Here is an 18,436-nt window from a genome sequence, read left to right as displayed (position 1 = left end):
ACTGGGATTGGTTTACAAAAGAAAAGCTGAATGGCCATAAGCTAGGCAGGCAAGAGGTAAGGCAGGACTTCCTGGGGCAGAGAGCTCTGGGAAGAGGAAAGGCAGAGTCACCAGCCAGATGTCCAGGAAGCAGGACAGGCAATACAGAGCGAAGGTAAACAAGCTCCGCAAAAGAATGTATATTTAAGAATATGTGTTAATTTAAGTTATAAGAGCTAGTACAACAAGCCTAAGCTAGGGCAAAGCTTTCATAATTAAAAATAATCTTCTGTGTCATTTTAAAAGAACTTTCAGCCCAAAGAAAAATTTGTCTACATTTTATTGATTTTTAAAAAATTTTCTCTTTGTTTGTATTTTACTATTTTCAACCCTGAGTTTGATTATTTCTTGCGATCTACTCCTCTTGAGTGTGATTAATTCTTTTGTTATTGTTCTAGAGCTTTCAGGTGTGTTGTGAAGTTGCTAGAATTAGATCTCTGTAGTTTTTTAATGTATTCACTAGCACTATGAACTTGCTTCTTAGCGCTGCTTTCCTTGTGTCCCATAAGTTTGGGCATATCATGTATTCATTTTCCTTGAGTTCTAGAAAGCCTTTAATTTCTTTATTTCTGTGTTGATCTATTTTTTTTAATGAGAAGATAGTTTTTCGTTTTCCATGAGTTTGTATGCTTTCTGTTGTTGTTGATCCAGCTGTAATTCATGGTGATCTGACAGGATGCAAGACATTATTTCAATTTTCTTGTACCTGTTGAGTCTTGCTTTGTGTCTGAGTATATCATCAATTTCGGGAAAATTCCACGAGGCTTAGAGAAGAAGGCAAATCCCTTTGTGCTAGGCTGACTGCAGGTCTCCTCCCCTCCTCAGCTCCCACTAACCCAAGTCTCATCCCCAACTAAAAAGAACACCTACTGTGGTCTCCTTTCCCCTCTGAGGACACTTCCTTCAAATCTCAAAAATCCTCTGCTCCAACCTTCCTTCCCCCAACTCATCCCAGGAGCTCAGCCTCCAAACCAGCTGGCATTCATTCCTGTGATCACACCAGCTGTGTAGTCATGGAAACAGGTAAGCTAACTGAGGACCTTCACTACTCCCTCCTCTCCCCCAAACCCAATACCCCAGTCTCTTCACTATCTCTGCAACAGAGCACCTGTTTTTCTGCCTTCCTTCCTCCTCTGCCACCATCTCCTGTGGATCCCACAGACTTTCCCTCCCAGCCTCTCTACCCCACTTGTTGCTTTATCCCAGCCTCCAATTCCTGCAGATACTCCCTGATAACCCACAGGCTACTCCTGCCAGGGAAGCAGGTAGGTTGTGTATAGATTTTCCTTTCTCCTTCGGTCCCTCTAGATCCAATCCAGTCTCACCCCCAGTGCTATAGCCGACCTGTGAGTGACCTTTTTTTACTGTCTCTCCTCTCATTTAGTCTCATAGGAGACTAAAGAAGCAGGTTCTTGTTGAACACTGATCTCCTCCCTCCTGTGAACTCCTTCAGACTCTCAGCCTAGCCCCATTCCTAAGAGTCAGCTGTCAATGATAAGAAATAAGTTTTACTGGGAAACCTCACTGACCACACATATTAGGTGCATAAAATTTCTTACCAGGTGGTGAAAGTCAGGTCGGCAGAAGGAAGGCTACCAGACATCATACAACAGGCCATTTTCCTCAAATCACACCTCTGAGGTATGAATCGAGGTAAGTGATGCTATTAGTTAGTACAATACCACTGTCTCCAGTTTAGAAACCAGAGCATGGCATCTCAGAGAGAATACACACTTCGTGGTCTATCAGAACAAACTAGTTGGTCTGGTACCACCCTGATGTTTTTTTTTCTGTGTCATTTTTGGTTCTTTCTGCTAATTCATTTATTGTTTATGATTGTTGCATTTTTACACCCTCTGCCCCCCTGTCACTTGTCTTTACTATTATGATGTCATTGTTCCTCCTAAGCTCATCACATCCCAGTTTCCATACACTGGCTTGTTACTCTGTGGAGCCAATGCTAGCTGTGTAACTCAGAGACCTCTCTGTGAGGAACAATGTTCTTATTTGTCTTCAGGAAGACAGAGCAGAGCTTCTTAAACTCTTTCCACTTGTGGAAGCAGTTGTGCCCACTTCTGACTGTGAATTAAATTAATTGGCTCTTGAAAATGATTATATTCCTGTTCCTAGACCTGGGGAGTAACAGAAGTCTGACAGATTCTGCCCTTGTTCTTGAGAGACTTCCTGTATAATTACTGCATACACTCGAGCCTTCATATATATTTTTCTTTAAAAAAAGAAAAAAGAACCCAACAACATAATGAATAGAGGAGGGACTTGTAAATTAAGTTCTTTACAAATACAAGGCATTATTATTTGAATTCTCCACAATGCTAAAGAATAAAACTGATTTTAATGATGTAAAAAAAAAATTTCCTACCAGGCAGCAAACACCCATCACACTCTCCCATAGTCAGAATAAACAGCAACCAAGGTACAAACACCTACCCAAAGCAAAACAAATCCAGATATCAGTACTTAGACCTTTAATCATTCCAGTTCCAGATGCCTAGATGACTGTATAAAAATACAGTCAATAACATCCAAGCAAATATATCTCAACTATAGCCCACCTATTCACCACAGCAGTGCCAGAATATTCCAACATAGTTAAAGCACAAGAAAAAGGTCTTAAAAGTTTGTATGAAGATGATAGAGGTCCTCAGAGATTAAATTAATAAATCCCTTAAAGAAATCCAGGAGAATCCAAACACTGTGAGGAAAGGAACAAATCCCTTAAAACATTTAAATAACACAAAGAACAAGGGAAGTAAATGAGTAAGTTGTTCAAGACCTGAAAATAGAAATAGAATGAATAAAGACAACAAAAACTGAGGGTGGGAAATATTTAAGAAGCCCCCTTCCTTTCCTATTCATAAGAATTCACTTTCCAGGGAAAGCACCCTCTCATTGCCTCCATTGCCATGCTCCCAGTTCTGCTTGTATCATGGTTGGTCAGGTGGTTTTGAGATGGCCACTCAGGCCATAAAGCCAGCTGGACAAGGCTCAATAGACTTGGTGGCTCCATTGGAAGTTTTCTGAGATGCACATCCCATATGAACAGGATGGGGAAGGGCAAGAGGGGATGTCTGGGTCCCCAAGAGATGTCCTAGGAACATTGCCATTTGAATGGCAACTCAGATGGCCACTGGTTTATAGATGGAGAAACTGGAGGGCCAAAGGAAGGTCAGGCAGAGCCAGGACTCAAAGAAGAGTGCACCCCTCAACCACTAAGATGTCAGGATCCCACAGAGACACCATCTGACCTCTCAAAGAGGTCCATGATCAGGTGAGGATGTGTTTCCTTTAGAGCTTGGTAGACTTGGTCTTTGCTGGCCCTGTTCCAGGACCGACTGAGGCTGAAGAACTTCCGCATCTTGTCTTGGGTGGTGGCTTCAGCCCGCACTGCTCCATACTCCTCTTCACTCAGCACCAGACCATGCAGCTTGTCCAAGAGAGGGTCCACTGATGTCACTCGGGTCACCAGCTGCTCCCGATGCTGGTCCACAAAGTGTAGCAAGGCAGGAGCATCTAGGAGTGAAGATCAACACTGAGCATAGAAAGGGGCCTCTACAGACTCTTCCACTGTCTGCTCAGTTTTTTTTTTAATGTATTTCATCTGCATTGTGCATCACTGGTTCCCTTCCTCCTCTGGGAAGTCAAGAGAAAAAATATTTGTATCCTTCCTGAGGCCAGTTATTAGTCTGACACTCTGCATAACTAAGAGGAAGGGTTTATGGTAAGGTGTTCAGGTTGGGAGTGGGTAGTATAGTAATGTATTATTTGTGTTTTAATAAACAAAGCTTGCCTGAAGATGAGTGAGAAAAGCAGTCATACTATTCAGCCATACAGGCCAGGGAATGGTGGCACACCTTTAATCACAGGACTCGGGAGACAGAGGCAGAGGGTTCTCTGTTAGTTCTAGGCCAGCCTGGGCTACACAAGATTAAATCTGTCTTAAAGAGAAATAGAGCTCACACTCAGTTGATCCCAGCACTTGGGATAACATTTTTTTTTTTAGATCCCAGCACTAGGGAGGTGGAGACAGGAGTGATATGGCTGGGTAGAGAAAGGAATATAAGGGGAAAGAGACAGGATCTCAGTGTACTGTGAAGTGTGGGTTGTGGAGTTTGGAAGTTTGTGGACAGGATCTCACCCCATTTCAGTCTGAGGTAGTGGTGAGAGCCAGTAATTGGCCGCTTTGCTTTTCTGATCATCAGGTTGAACCCCAATATCTGTCTCTGGGTATTTATTATTCGTGCTGTAGGGTGGGGTTATTTTCAACATGGGAAGCCAAGAGGCATGAGAGAAACTCTGCCCTGGGGAGTTTCTCTCATGCCTACCTGACATGGCCTACCTGTCCTGGTAAGGTTTGCAAAGTGAGCCTCCCTCCTTTCTCACTGACCTTCTCTCAAGGATCAGATGATCTACCTGCGGAATACTATTGGCTTCTCTGGCTCTGTATAAGTGTTACTGACCTTTGTGGACTGTAGGGATCATGGGCTGTGCAGGCCTGAGGTCTCCTGGAAGAAAGGAGAGATGATCCTCTCTAATGATTCTTTACAAATAGAATGGCAAAATGCTGAAATTCATGCAGAACCACTAGAGACATAGGATTTCCAAGGAAATTCTGAATAAAAAATGATTTTGTAGAAAACTTCATCACACTTCTTTCAAACCAATACTAGAGTCCTAGTAGTAAAAACAGCATGGTATTGACACAAAAAGATGTGCAGATCAATAGAATAGACTCGGAACCTAGATAAAAGTTTATACAACCATACCTACCTTGACTTTGACAAAGAACCCAAAAATGTACTTTGTATAAATGACAGCCTGTTAAACGAGTGGTCCTGTAAAACTACTTAGCACTGTATGCAAGAATCAAACTAGATGCCTAGATCACACCTTTAAAAAATTAACTATAAATGATCAAAGACCTTAATTTGTGCCCCAACACCCTGAAACTTATAGAACAAACATAGGCAGAACATTTCAACAAATCAGTATATGTCAGGATTGTGTGAATAAGATTCTGGTAGCACAGGAAATAAAACCAAAACTTGGCAAATTGGATATCAGAACACTCAAAAAGTTCTGTAGATCAAAGGAAACTTAATTGAGTGAAGATGTAGTTAAGAATGGGTGAACTATTCCCAGGTAACATCTGACAGAATATTAGTAATAGGAATATATATGGATCAGAAAACCTAAATAGCAAGGAAATGGCACAATTCTGAGATTTGCCATAGGAGTAGCAGCAGAATTCTTAAAAGAGAAAACATATATGTGTACGAAACACTTAGAAATTAGAAAAATACAGGTTAAAATTTGTTATGATTTTCTCTCATTTTTAAATTAAAACAAACAAACCCAGGTCTTTGAAGGTCTTAGGCCCTTAGAAAAACTACATTTACTGCCTACATAAAGGAACATGGTGTCAATTCTCTTGTAAATAGCAATGTTTATACCACAGACAAAGGCTACTTTCAGTCTTCACCAGAAAAGCCTCTCTTTGCTGTGAATGGAGGTGCCTGCAGATACCTACTGCTGTGCAGGATACTGAGACTAAGGGATGGTTGAGTACTAATCCCTATTAGTAGACAATTATATCACTCCTTGAGGATCTAGGAACATTGTGGAAGAAAAATTGGAAAGAATGTAGGGACAAAAGATATGGGGAAGGGCTGTGAAGATATGGAGAACATATGGAGAATATATAGATAAGAGGTTGTGGTCTCTTCTAAGCATGACATGACCATGGCCATCATGAACTCTTAGCACCTGTACCTACTGCCTCTGGACCCACACAAGTAGGGCCCTAGACATGGGGAAGCAGCTCACAGGGACCGTGCTACTTAGGGCTTTACTACTGACAAATAATAGATTAAGGGAGAAGAGGGTGTATACAATCCATCTGTACCCACTGGTGAACTCACTTGCTTCCCTACTGGGAAGTTCAAAACCCTCAGGCACACAGAGCATCCTACTTAAACTCTGTAAGACACAAGCAATAATGAATATGGGGAGATGATTTGTAGAAAAGAAGAGGGGCTGGCAGGAGGCTAATAAGCTTTCTTTAGAATGAATTCCTAGAATGCATTGTATGCATGTATAAAATTGCCAAAAGACGGGGCTGGAGAGATGGCTCAGAGGTTAAGAGCATTGCCTGCTCTTCCAAAGGTCCTGGGTTCAATTCCCAGCAACCACATGGTGGCTCACAACCATCTGTAATGGGGTCTGGTGCCCTCTACTGGCCTGCAGACATACACACAGACATAATATTGTATACGTAATAAATAAATAAATATTAAAAAAAATTGCCAAGAGACAAAGGGATTTTAAGATTAAGAATCTCCTGATGGAAAAATCTCTTCCTTTTCACTGTTCACATTTAAATGTGAACTGTTACTAGTTGCTTTCTGCATCTCAAAATCTGTCATTTCTAGGGCACTGGGAGTAGAAATCACGATGCAGGACTGAGAAAATGGGGCGTAGGGTATGCAGTGGCTTGCATGTAACATGTTCTGTGATCATATGTTGAAAGATTGGTTCTGCAGCGGTAATTGTCATGAGGACTGTGGTGTGATGAACGAACACACACACTAGTGCACTCATAATTGCATGGACACTGAGAATGGTACTGGAAACCATGAGAGTGCACAGTTGGAGGAACTGGGACACTGGAGGCCCATCCTGGAATAGGCTTCCCACCTCCTTCTTCTCCTCCTTTTGGCCTCTCTCCCTCTCCTCTCCTCTGTCCCTGCTCCTCTTCTGCTCTCCTCTTATCTTTACCTTTTCCTGCTTCTCCCCCATTGCACTCACTCTAACTCTAACCTCCTGCTTTGGTTCTAGCAAAAGCCACATAACTGATCTGACTATTTCATGACACCAAGAATTAATGACAACACACCTTCCCAATTCATTGCCTTTTTCAACCTTTTGAGTATCTGGATCTAAACTAATTTTACCTGGATTCAGCAAGGCTTCCCATTTGAGATTTCCATTCTTCTTGTCTGTGATTTTCAGTTTAATCACTGAATCCATGTGGCCAACATAGATCTCAGAGAAGAGCTGGGATTCCCTGGGGCTCCGGTAGCACAGCTCCAGTTCCTGAAGGGGGCGAGGACAGATTCTGTTTCAGAATTCTCTACTCAAGAGAACAAGTGTTTTCCACACCCCTGTGCTTTCTTATTCTTGCACACCATAGTAGACCCTGGCTTAGGCACTGTGTGTCTTTTGCAATGAGTTAACCTATAGCTTTGAATGCACATCTTTACTCAGAAGACTGGAACATTGTGAAAGGGGACATAGAAAGAATGTAGCAACAGAAGATATGGAGAATGCTAATGGGCCCAGCTTAGCCCACATACTATTCCTTTTCTCATCACTCTGACAAAAATATGGCAGAAACAACTTAAGAAAGAGCTTATGTTGTTTAGTTTCATGATGGGAACGCATGTAAACTGGAGCTCTGTTATTTGTGGCAGGAGCTTGTGGCGTAGCTTGTTATATATGATCAGGAATCCAAGTTTGAGGTGAGGAGCAGGTAGAGGCTCTAGCCCTCAAGGCCTTCCACTAGTGGCCTGCTTGTGATTGTTGGCCTCACATATTTGTTTCCACAACTCCCCAAACACTAGCAGTAACTGGGGATCAAGTGTTTAACATTTACACCTGTAGGAGACCTTTCAGATTCAAACCATGATGAGTGAGAGCTCATCTTGAAGTCCTTGACCCAGGACTTGCTGCACGGTAGGCTCTGCCCTTCTCTGTGCCATATTAAAACCAACTCCTCAGTTCACCAGACCTTCTGTGTGATCCCTTAAATTGCTTTCCACTTAACTTGGAAGTTTTCTTGCTCATCCTAAAGCCCAAATAATTTTTCCCCAATCTCAGTTTGCTGTAAATCCTTGTAAAGTGCCCCAAATCTGGCATCTGATCCTGTAGAATGCAAACCCCTGGATGCTTACCTTTGGAATGATTTCCAGGTTCTTGGAAGCAGACACTATGTATCGCGAGCCAATGCAAAGAGAGTCTACTGGGGGTGGCTTGTGTATTCGAACAAACTGAAACCTCATTTCTTGTTCATCAATGGCCTAGGGAACATTGCAGACAGAGATTTAAATAGATTTCAGTACTGCAACAGTTAACTGGTCTGAATAAGGTGTGTTGGTTGATCAGTACATTTTTGTGTGATGGGGTGATGTCAGCTCCAGGGAAACCTTCTGACTTTTATTCTGCCATATAGATTGCTAATTATTGGCCTCTGTCAGGGTCATTGTGGAGACTGTGTCCCTCCCTGACAGAGAAGAAGGGAGTTGGTTTCATGTTGGATACGGAGAATTTCCATTCTTCTGATGGGTGGAAAGAGGCCATAGAAGGATGTGTAGAGATAAAGGGGTGTTAATGGCAGTTGAAGAACCTCTGTTGTGAGGGGGCCAAGAAGACTGCAGACTCATAATCACCAGGGTTCCCCTTATAAACTGTATCCCACTCTATGTGGAGAATTTCTCCAAAGGGATAGCTATATTATCAAGTATTCTGTCAATCCACCCTAGCCCCACATTTCTGGTCCTCAGTGTTACCTTCTGAATGGTCCAGTCATTGGGGATCAGGTAGAGATGAAGGGTGACATCCTGGAGATTGAGGTAATAGTAGATCAACGTGACAGAAGTGATGCGGATGAAATGTCTGACAGGAGGCATAATTCTTAGTAGAACTCCAATTGGGGAGAAGCTTGGGTTTTCCAAGACTGTGTAGCCCTGCTCCACTTTGGCTGGCACTTCTAGGACCACCCCGTGTTCTTGAAAGTGGGCCACATGGAACCAGGAGGTGTCCACCTGTCCCTCTGTGAAAGAACAGATTCAATGACAGGGATTTAGTGTTTCTACTGAACTGTGCTTGGCTGGAAAAAGAGCCACTAAGATGTGTAATGGCGGTGGTGCTTAGAATGAGAATGGGTGGCTGTGTTTGGTGGAACTGCTTGACGAATGGGGGATATAACACTGGAATGGGATTTGAGGTCTTGTCTTTTCTCGTCTTCTTCTTCTTCTTCTTCTTCTTCTTCTTCTTCTTCTTCTTCTTCTTCTTCTTCTTCTTCTTCTTCTTCTTCTTCTTATCCTTCTTATTCTTATCCTTCTTATTCTTATCCTTCTTATTCTTCTTTCTTCTTATTTAAAAAAAGAAGTTTTTATTGTTTCCAGTTTTTTTTCTCTCTCTCCTCCTTGTCACTAAGGACGTGAGCTTTCAGCTCTGTTCCAGGTCTATGCCTGCCTGTTGCTGCCATGCTGTCTGCCATGATGGTCATGGACTCTTAACTCTGAAACTCTAACCATTCCCAAATCTTTTTTCTATAATTGCTTTGGTCATGAAGTATTTTCAGCTTTTGGTTATTTTTGTTTAATTGAAAAGCCATGAACAAGAAAATCTTAAGTTTTATTAATTAATTCCCACTGAGAACATAGCAGATTAATAAAACATTTCCATACTATTGGTTCACCATGCTGTGAGGTGACTGTGATGTGCTACTATAGTGACTCGTGCAGATTACCACTCATTGGAGCAGCCTTGGCTCTGACCTGTCTTGCCGCTGGGGGAGCATTCACAGTACAATGGAAATTCTTGATGGTCTCATCCATGTATCCTACAATGAATACAGCCTCAGAGGCCTTTGTTAGAGACTGCGCATCCATTAGGTTCTCTGAGGCGCTGCCATCACCAACCTCAGTGTCTTTGGAGTGTAGTGTCCACTAATGTGCTTGTTGCAGGATGGAGTTTGCTGTTATGAAAGAGACCAGGGATTCCTAACTTTGTTCACTGAAGACAAGTGGATGCATCTGTGGAAACATTAGTGTCAAATGTGAGCTTGATGAAATCTAGAATCACCTTAGATCCAGGCCTCAGGGTATGATAGAAAGAAACTATCTTGATTGGGTTAAAGATTTGGGAGGACCTAACCACTGTGGAATCCATGGACTAGGATCCAGGGTTGTGTAAAATGGAGATGGTCATATGAGTACAAGCATTTAGTGGTTTCTCTTCCCTCTGTTGACAAAATTTATCAGGCATTGCAGGCTCAATGTTCTCAGATCTCCATGCCATGATGAACTATTCCTTTAAAGTGTGTGCCAAATAAATCTTTCTTCTAAGTTTCTTTATTTAGGTATTTTATTTGAGCTACAAGACTTTGATAACTTGTAAACTTGGATAGAAAATCGATACCAGGAGTTGGGTCATTGTTATAATGATCCTGGTCACATGGGTTTTAGGCATTTGGAAGAGTTTTGTGGCTAGAATGTAGAAGAGTTTGGTCCTTAGGACTAGGAAAGTCCTTCTATGCTGAAAGCAGAGCTTATGGTTACATTCTTTTGGAAGCAGGGAAGACAAGAATGCTGAGAGAGGGGGTGGAGGACAGTTCATGTCACTTTCAGAGAGGTGGAAGATTTCCATTGAAACTGTAAAAGGTGCCATTCATGAGATAGTTTGGCCAAGAATCTAGTTTCGGTGCATAAATGCCCTCAATATGTGTAAAGTTGAATTTAAATATAAAATACTATTTGGCAGGAAAAATTCCAAGACATAAACTTTGACCCTGATTCAAAAAGAAAAATCAGTTGTACATATTAGACATCAGCATCACTGCAGGGAGAGCACAGTGACAATAGGAATGGTGTCCTGAGGGCAAAATCTCACTCTTCATGTGCTCACCTTGTGAACAATAAAATTAATTAAAGACAGAAAGACTTGGTGGTCGTGTTCCCTGTTCCACAAATGCAAATCCCAAGGAAGTGTTTCCCCATGATCAGCACATCATTTAGCTTTGGGCTAGGGTAATCATACCTCAAGCTATCAGCAGAACTCGATAGTGTCTTTCCTATAGTTTTTAGGCATGAAAGATGGTAGATTGATGGGTCATTGAGTCATGCTGTGCTGCAGGAAATCCTCCTACAGCCAATAACCTTTATATTATCCACCCACTTGGGCGTGGCCTCTTCTATTATTTATGCCATGTAAAACATGCATCTGGCCTCTTTTCTGGCTGCAGGATTCAGTTCGTGTTCTGTGTTCCAGCAGAGGATTCTGATTTGTGAGTCTACCCCTAAATAATTAACATTTATTTATTTATTTATGTATTTATTTATTCTCGATTCTGAGCTAGTATGGGATTTTTTTTAAAGCATTCTTCTTGAATACTGACTGCACAGTTTCAGATAGCAGTGAGGCCAGACAATGTGCCTGAATCAAAGAACTTCCAAGGATCCTGAGAGCTCATTCTATGGACCTTTGAAAATGAAGCCTAAGGTGGAATGGAAATCCGTGGATGTAGTAGAAGCCAGAACCACATATTATTTCTGCTCAAGAAAGTTTTAGGCAAGGAGTAGAGAGATGGTCTAAGGAGAGGCAATGTGTGCTTCATGTGATAGAACTGGAGGGGTGGAGCTACCTTTGTCCTTCAGAGACCAGTGAATGACATCATGAGCTCCATAGCTGGATATGAAGCTGTAGGATTTGGTGTTTATGCCAATGGGGGTTGTGTTGCTGTGGTCTGATAATTCCTTGGTGTGCCCTGTTTCTTCCATTTTGGCATGGAAATGTCTATTCTGTGTCATTGTATGTTGAGAGTATGCAAATTCTTTTCTATTTTATGGGAGCTCATAGTGAAGTCACTGCCTTGAATCTCACATAAGAGGTGGTCTTTATGGATTTATTTTTTTTTTTTACCCATGGACCCTTGTAATTGGATTGTACTTTGCATTATGAGGAACAACCAAATTTTTGGAGACGTGAGGCAGAAAGTTAGGGTTTAAAGTGATGTGCCTGTGTGCCAAGTTGTCACTGGGCAGAATCACAATGTTGTAGGTCACTTGTCACTCTGATGTGACCCCTGCTAAAGGAGGCACCACTCTGCCACCCACCATTTGCATGTCCTTTCAGCACTGAGTTTGCTTCAACTTGCACCATGACAAACAGAATTGCAATGTTTATTGTTTAGCAGAGAACATTTTTATTTCTCTTGGGTGATAGCTTGGAATCAATAAGCAGCAAAGAATGAGACCATGACCTTGGTGCTCCAGGCAGTGCTGTAGCTTGGAATTTCAAATCAGTGATGCAAGGTAACAGTATCAGATGGAGCCAGCACTACAATGTCTCCTGTGTGCCTGTTTGGGGCTTGAAAACCTGGCTGTCCCCAAGTCATATTCAGTCCCAGTGCCAGGTCCAGGCCTTACCCATGCTTTGTGCTTTGCAATTTTGACAAAATTTGGGAAGATGCTGTACCTCTCCAACTTCCCTTCTTAGGGTTATTGTAAACTATGTGCATATTTACAAATATTGTTTATAAATGTTTGTTTACATTTAAAGGGGGTATGATATAGAGGTGAATACTTTGCATTGGTATGGATCTTGGTCAATTTTGTTATACCATGTATATGTATTTCTGCTCTTGGTTAAGGTATTGTGTTTTTTCAGCTTATTTAAAACTGTAATGTATAATTAAAAATAGGTTAGTAGAGAGTCATCTATAATGGTCAAGCTTGTAGTCATGTTAATTAGGTTTTCTAAATATAAAGAGATATATTTCAGTTAAACAGATATTCTTCAAATCTTTTAGAGACCTTCATAGTATGGCATTTAAAATGTTTTAATAACTTAGAACTTTTTATAGAGTGAATGCTAAACAGGACCTTCCCAGAACTTGTTGGTAATATGGGGTGCTGCAAGTTTCATTGCTAATTCCAGAAAGTTTTTTTTTTTTTTTTTTTTTACCCAGACGCTGACTTACCAAGTTCTTTCATTTCTTTTCTCATTCTGGGTTCTAGATACAGGGACTTACTGTATATTTGTAGATATAAATCATAATTCTCCTGCCTTAGCCTTGGAAATTCTGATATCAACAGTATGTGCCACCACATGACCCTGGGACTGTCCTTCCCACATGTTGTGGCTTCCATACACTGTAACAGAATCATTTCCTTTCAGTATCCTGTGGGGAAATTGTCTGATCTGAGAGAGGCAGTAGGAAACAGAAAAGACGGTGGTCTGCATGAAAGAATTTGAGTGGAGAGTGGGGGCAAGTGTTGCTGGAAGAAGAGGAGCTCGGTGTGGAGCTGCTGAAGTAGCCATCAACACATTAGGGAGGCCCCATCCATGTAGCAGTGCTCCCCATCAGGTTCAGGAGCTCAGGATCTTCTCTGTGTGCGTGTCACTATTAATTTTATTTGCTTTTGAGGTTTTCAACTTATTCCTGCTTGATTTCTTTATCTGCTTTTTTCTTCTTGTGGGCTTGCTATTAACTTTGAATATCTTTAACCTGGGGATGCTTAATGGTGTTTTCTATTTAATGTTCTCCTATTGGCTGGTGCCACTTGAGTTTCTATTTTACTTTTCAATACTTTAGCTGTTGGGTCTCCCCTCTTGTGGCTGCTCATCACCTTTATAACAAGAACATCTTCTGCTGTGTGCTGGATTCTCCTAGTGTCTATGGTGGACTTATTCCTGTGCTCCTTGTAGCCAAAGATGTAACTGACCTCAGTAGCCACTCGTACAACACCAGGTTCCTTGATGTTGTGTTTTCCTTTCTTAATCACAGTCTGGCTGTATAGTCTAATTTTCTCTTGCATTCCAAATTTTCTTGTCTCAACCTCCAGAGATTTGTAGTAAAGGTTTCCATCCTGAGACCTTACACAGGAAATCTTATATTATTAAAATATCTTCTGAAGGAATCTTTGGTGATGACTGAGGTTGGGACAATTCATGAGTTCCCCTCTTTCCTTAGGACACCATTATTCTGTGGCTCCAGTTCTCAAATGAAATCTGAAGACATCATTTTCTCCCTGCCTGTAGCAATGTAGTGGAGTGTTGGTAAACCTTGGGTACCAAATGATCCTTGTTATTTTTCTTTCCAACAATCTCTTCACATTGTTCAATTTATTCTGTTTCCTGCTGGACTCTTGTGAGATATGCTGTGTAAGGAGCGCTTATTAATCACCAGTTAATATAGCTACTGAGAATATCACTTTCCACTCAGGGTCTCATTTAGTTAATATAAAATAAAGTATAAGGCTTGGAGACATGTGCTTCAAAGAAAATACATCATAGACAAAGGAATGACAAAACATCTCAGTGTCGGTGTTCACAACCTGCTCTGCCATGCTAAGGAAGGCATAGACCTTTCCTCATCACCCAACACCCTACACTGTCCTATATGACCTCTCAAGTCCTCCATTTCCATCACCTTACTCTTTTTTTGAGACAGGGTTTTCTTCTGTAGCCCTGGCTGTCCTGGAACTCACTTTGCAGACCAAACTGGCCTCGACCTAATAGAGATCTGTCTGTTTCTACCTCCTGAACGCTTGGATCAAAGTCATGCACCATCACCGCCTGGCCTCCACCCTACTCCCTATCCTTCCCTTGGTTACCTTGGAGATCCACAAAGTGAGGGAGGTACACAGCAGCCACAGCTCCCCGCTGAGCCTTGATGTCAAACAGAGGCCCAGCCACCATGTGACTGTCCTGCAAGGGAGTCTTGTCCAGGTGTTGGCTCCAGGCACAGAATCCAATTTCGATGGTTGCTTCCCTTGTTACCACAAAGTGGAGTCCTATGTTGGGACAGTGGTAGTAACCAGCTACAGTGAACTGAACTCTAGAAGAGGGAAAGGCAGACACCAGTGAACACCAGCTCTATTCACCTGCAGGATGCAGACCAGGTGAAGGGTTGGGGACACAACAGACTTAAACCAGATGACTCTGAGTTCTGTTTCCTCTGTGGTCTGTACGTGGATCCCTGACTAAAGAAGTCATTTAACCCCCAAATCTGTTTGTTCATCTGTAAACAGGGGTAATGACAACACCATCTTCTAGACCTGAGAGTACTGACTGTTCTAGAGTAAACCTACAGGTGACACACACCTGGAGCAGTTAGCTAGTCCTGTGATGATGATGATGATGATGATGATGATGATGATGGTGGTGGTGATGAAAGTGGTGTGTGTGTGTGTGTGTGTGTGTGTGTGTGTAGTTCTGGGGCTCAATGTAGGACCTTGTGCACACTAGGCAAGGGCTCTACCACTAAGGTACACCTTCCTTCAGATTCTAGTGTTTATATTCCTTAGGAATATATTTCCCTAAAATAAGAGTCTATCTGCAATTATTAGTGGTAAATCCTTGGCCCTGAAACAATGCTTTACCAAGATCTTCACAGATTTTCTTCCTGCCTGGTGACTGGTGGGTGAATAGGTGTTAGCTTCTGTGGGAGGAAGTTAAAGTGACAGTTTCTCCAGCTGAGACAGTGACTGTGACAATGTTGGAGGAGGATCCCGGTTATGTCAGATACCATGACTGTGGGTATAGTCACTCATCACTCATGAGACTATAATTCTCATAGGTCAGGGCTGCAGTACGCATCCTCATGTTCTTAGGTCCCAGTGTGTTTTTGGCACACAGTGGTTGTTAGTAAGCAGGAGTTGGAGGGAAATCTAAGAAACTGAAGAAACCAAATATAATGATGGCAGGGATGCTGCTTACACCATGAATAAAACAACCAGTCCACATTTCAGATAATGAGCAAAGTTGAGAACAGACCGTGTAGACGGAATGAAGGATTCAGGACAGCTCTGTTGATTTGGTAATGGTGTGCTTGTCATGGTAGACGAGGTCCTGTCTGAACTAAAATGGAGGCATAGAGATAGGGAAATGTATGTGGTAAAATCTCATGTCCTGGACTCACTCTACTGTGACAGTGATGACAAAGGAGGAATGTAAATAGTTTTAAAGTGTGGAATGTGTATTGGGAAAGTCACCTTTTTCTAGGCAGAGCTCACTCACCTGTACAGATTCCTCTCTCTGTCAATCACCTCTACAGCCACAGGTCCTGTAGGGCCCCAGAAGTCATCTTCAGTATCCTGTGCTTCCATGTGTCTGTGATCTGGAGAGGCAGAGGAAGATGGGTAAAAGGTCATTAGTTGTGTAAATGATGAACACCATTCCTCTAGAAAAGGCCAGACAGAGGTCAGTCTGTGTTGTTCAGTCTCATCTCCCCAGCTTTTCCCAGTGCTGGACCATGACTGAACTCTTTTCCAGGTTCTCTCGCCTAGGTATTAGTAGGAGGCATGCCTGAAGATTTTATTACTGCTCATCAGGCTACCTGCATGCTTTTCATTTACATATAATTGAATACATTAATATACATTATTTATAATAAACTATATATATGTGTGTGTGTGTGTGTCTTTCCACTGTGCTTCTTAAGCAACTATCCCACCATAATACCTGCCTGGATGCCAGCTGCATTGTTTCTTTCTTACTGGTCCATAAGTGTTGATTTTTCTAGTATGTCTCACGTGGTATGATAAAAAATAAAAGAAGATAGCTCATAATATGGTGAGCAGGGATAGGGAGATGAGTCCCAGGCCATAGCTGCTAGGAATGAGACACAGAGCTCTGGTATAGAGCCGAATGCAAGTCACAGACTTGAGAATGGGGCATCAGCAGCCCACAAAGTCTGGGAAAGAAGCAAACAGTATTCCCTCTGTTTTCTAAGTGTGGAATGTCTTGCAAGGGGTGCTGCTCTTATTGGAGAACCTGTGCGGTTCCATCTCAAAGACAGGAATACAAATGACGACTACCTCCACAGCATCTGTTGCAGATAATTTGTTTTTGTTTTTGTTTTGTATATGACTGGGACAATTCACCAATGAAATATCAGCAATATCTCTGCCTCAACAAGATCGTCACAGTGACAGAACTAGCTGACAAGCTAATATGGATGGGGGAGATCTCATAATGCCCCACTCCTAAATGAAAATCTATAAGCATTCTTGCTAGCCCCATAATGGCTCCCTCAATCAAGATGTCTCTTTCCTTGTTCTCTGTCTCTGTCCTTCCCCCATCTTGATCATCCCATTTTTTCTAGCTCTCCTTCCTGCTCCCTTTCTCCCCTCCAACTCCCCTTCTACTTTCCCTTTTCCCCACACACCATGCTCCCAATTTTGTCTACTTCCCCTTCCCAAGGGGAACTCATGTATGTTTCTCTTAGGGTTCTTCTTGTTACTTAGCTTCTCTGGGGTCTTAAACTATAGGTTCGTATCCTTTGCTTTACAGCTAGTAAATACCTATGAGTGGTTACACACCATGTTCATCTTCCTGGGTCTGGGTTACCTCACTCAGGGCAGTTTTTCTAGTTCCATCCACTTGCATGCAAATTTCAAGAGGTCACTGTTTTTTTATTCTTTTAACCTCTGAGTAGTTCTCCACTGTTTAAATGTACCACATTTTCTTTATCAATTCTTAAGTTGAAGGTTAATTCCAGGTTCTTACTATTATGAATAATTCTGCTATGAACAGTCCTTGCACTAGACAAAGTCCCAAGAATTTATAAGGATGACCCCAGCTAAGTCCGCAACCAATTGTGGAGAGGGTGCCTGAACTGGCCTTGCCCTGTAGTCAGATTGATGACTATCTTAAATGTCATCATAGAACCTACATCCAGCAACAGATGGAAGCAGATGCAATAAATCACATCAGAGCATTGGGCTGAGCTCCCAAAATCCAGTCGAAAAGAAGGAGAATTGAGAATATGAGCAAAGAGAACAAGACCCTGATGAGGATACCCTCTTACGTAACTTACCTGAGCTAATAATAAGCCTTCCAACTAAGGCCTTACAGCAAAGGAACCAGCATAGACCCTCTGAATGTGGGTAACAGTTGTATGGCTGGGGCAGACTGTGGGGCCACTGGCAGTGAGACTAGGATTTATTTCTACTGAGTGTTCTGACTCTTTGGAACCCATTCTCCCTGGAGGGATACCTTGCTCAGCCTAGATATAGTGGGAAGGGCCTTGGTCCTGCCTCAAATTAATGTGCTAGATTTTGTTGACTTCTTATGGGAAGGCTTATCCTCTCTGAGGAGTGGATGGAGGGTGGAATGGGGAGTAGGAGGGGGAAGGTGCAGGGAGAAGGAGGAGGGGAGGGAGTGGGAAATGAATTTTGGCATGTAAAATGAGAAAAGATAGTTTAATAAAAGAAAACCTACAAGCAATTAATAGCTGGTAGGAGAGGGATAAAATCAGTCTTCTTAAGGAATAGTTTCCTAAAAGGCTATTTAGTTTCAAGTGGTTAACCTAAAACATACAAATGACCAACACTAAATGGATTCATCAAGTTGTTCTTATATATACATATGCATACATGTGTAAATACACGTGTAATAAACAATAATACCTAAGAACAGCTCATGAATTTGAGACAGACTTTGTTGGTGGGGAACAGGAATTGTTGAAGCAGACAGAATTAGGGCTGGAAATGATGTAAATAGAGTACTTGTGTATTAAATTCTAAAATCAATAAAGAAAGAAATGATGACACCCTCCCACAGATGCTCCTCCATTTGGTAATCATGAAGC

General features: G+C 42.0%; 1 protein-coding gene across 1 annotated transcript in view; it reads right to left on the bottom strand.

Annotated features, from left to right (window-relative positions):
- Positions 1–4,431: 4,431 nt before the first annotated feature.
- Positions 4,432–18,436, bottom strand: part of LOC142860485 (NACHT, LRR and PYD domains-containing protein 1a-like) — a 116,517-nt gene continuing 102,512 nt past the window's right edge. The window contains exons 9-14 of the mRNA XM_075991811.1: positions 15,862–15,961; positions 14,457–14,680; positions 8,625–8,887; positions 8,010–8,135; positions 7,011–7,152; positions 4,432–4,562 (exon numbers count right to left, since the gene is read on the bottom strand). Of these exons, the coding sequence (XP_075847926.1) occupies positions 4,510–4,562; positions 7,011–7,152; positions 8,010–8,135; positions 8,625–8,887; positions 14,457–14,680; positions 15,862–15,961 (908 nt within the window). The 3' untranslated portion in view covers positions 4,432–4,509. The remainder of the gene's footprint in view (positions 4,563–7,010; positions 7,153–8,009; positions 8,136–8,624; positions 8,888–14,456; positions 14,681–15,861; positions 15,962–18,436) is intronic.

Source organism: Microtus pennsylvanicus, chromosome 11 (assembly GCF_037038515.1).
Source record: "Microtus pennsylvanicus isolate mMicPen1 chromosome 11, mMicPen1.hap1, whole genome shotgun sequence".
NCBI classification, from domain to species: Eukaryota; Metazoa; Chordata; class Mammalia; order Rodentia; family Cricetidae; genus Microtus; species Microtus pennsylvanicus.
Note: the sequence above shows the minus strand (reverse complement) of the source record. Positions and strands in the feature narration are given on the sequence as shown.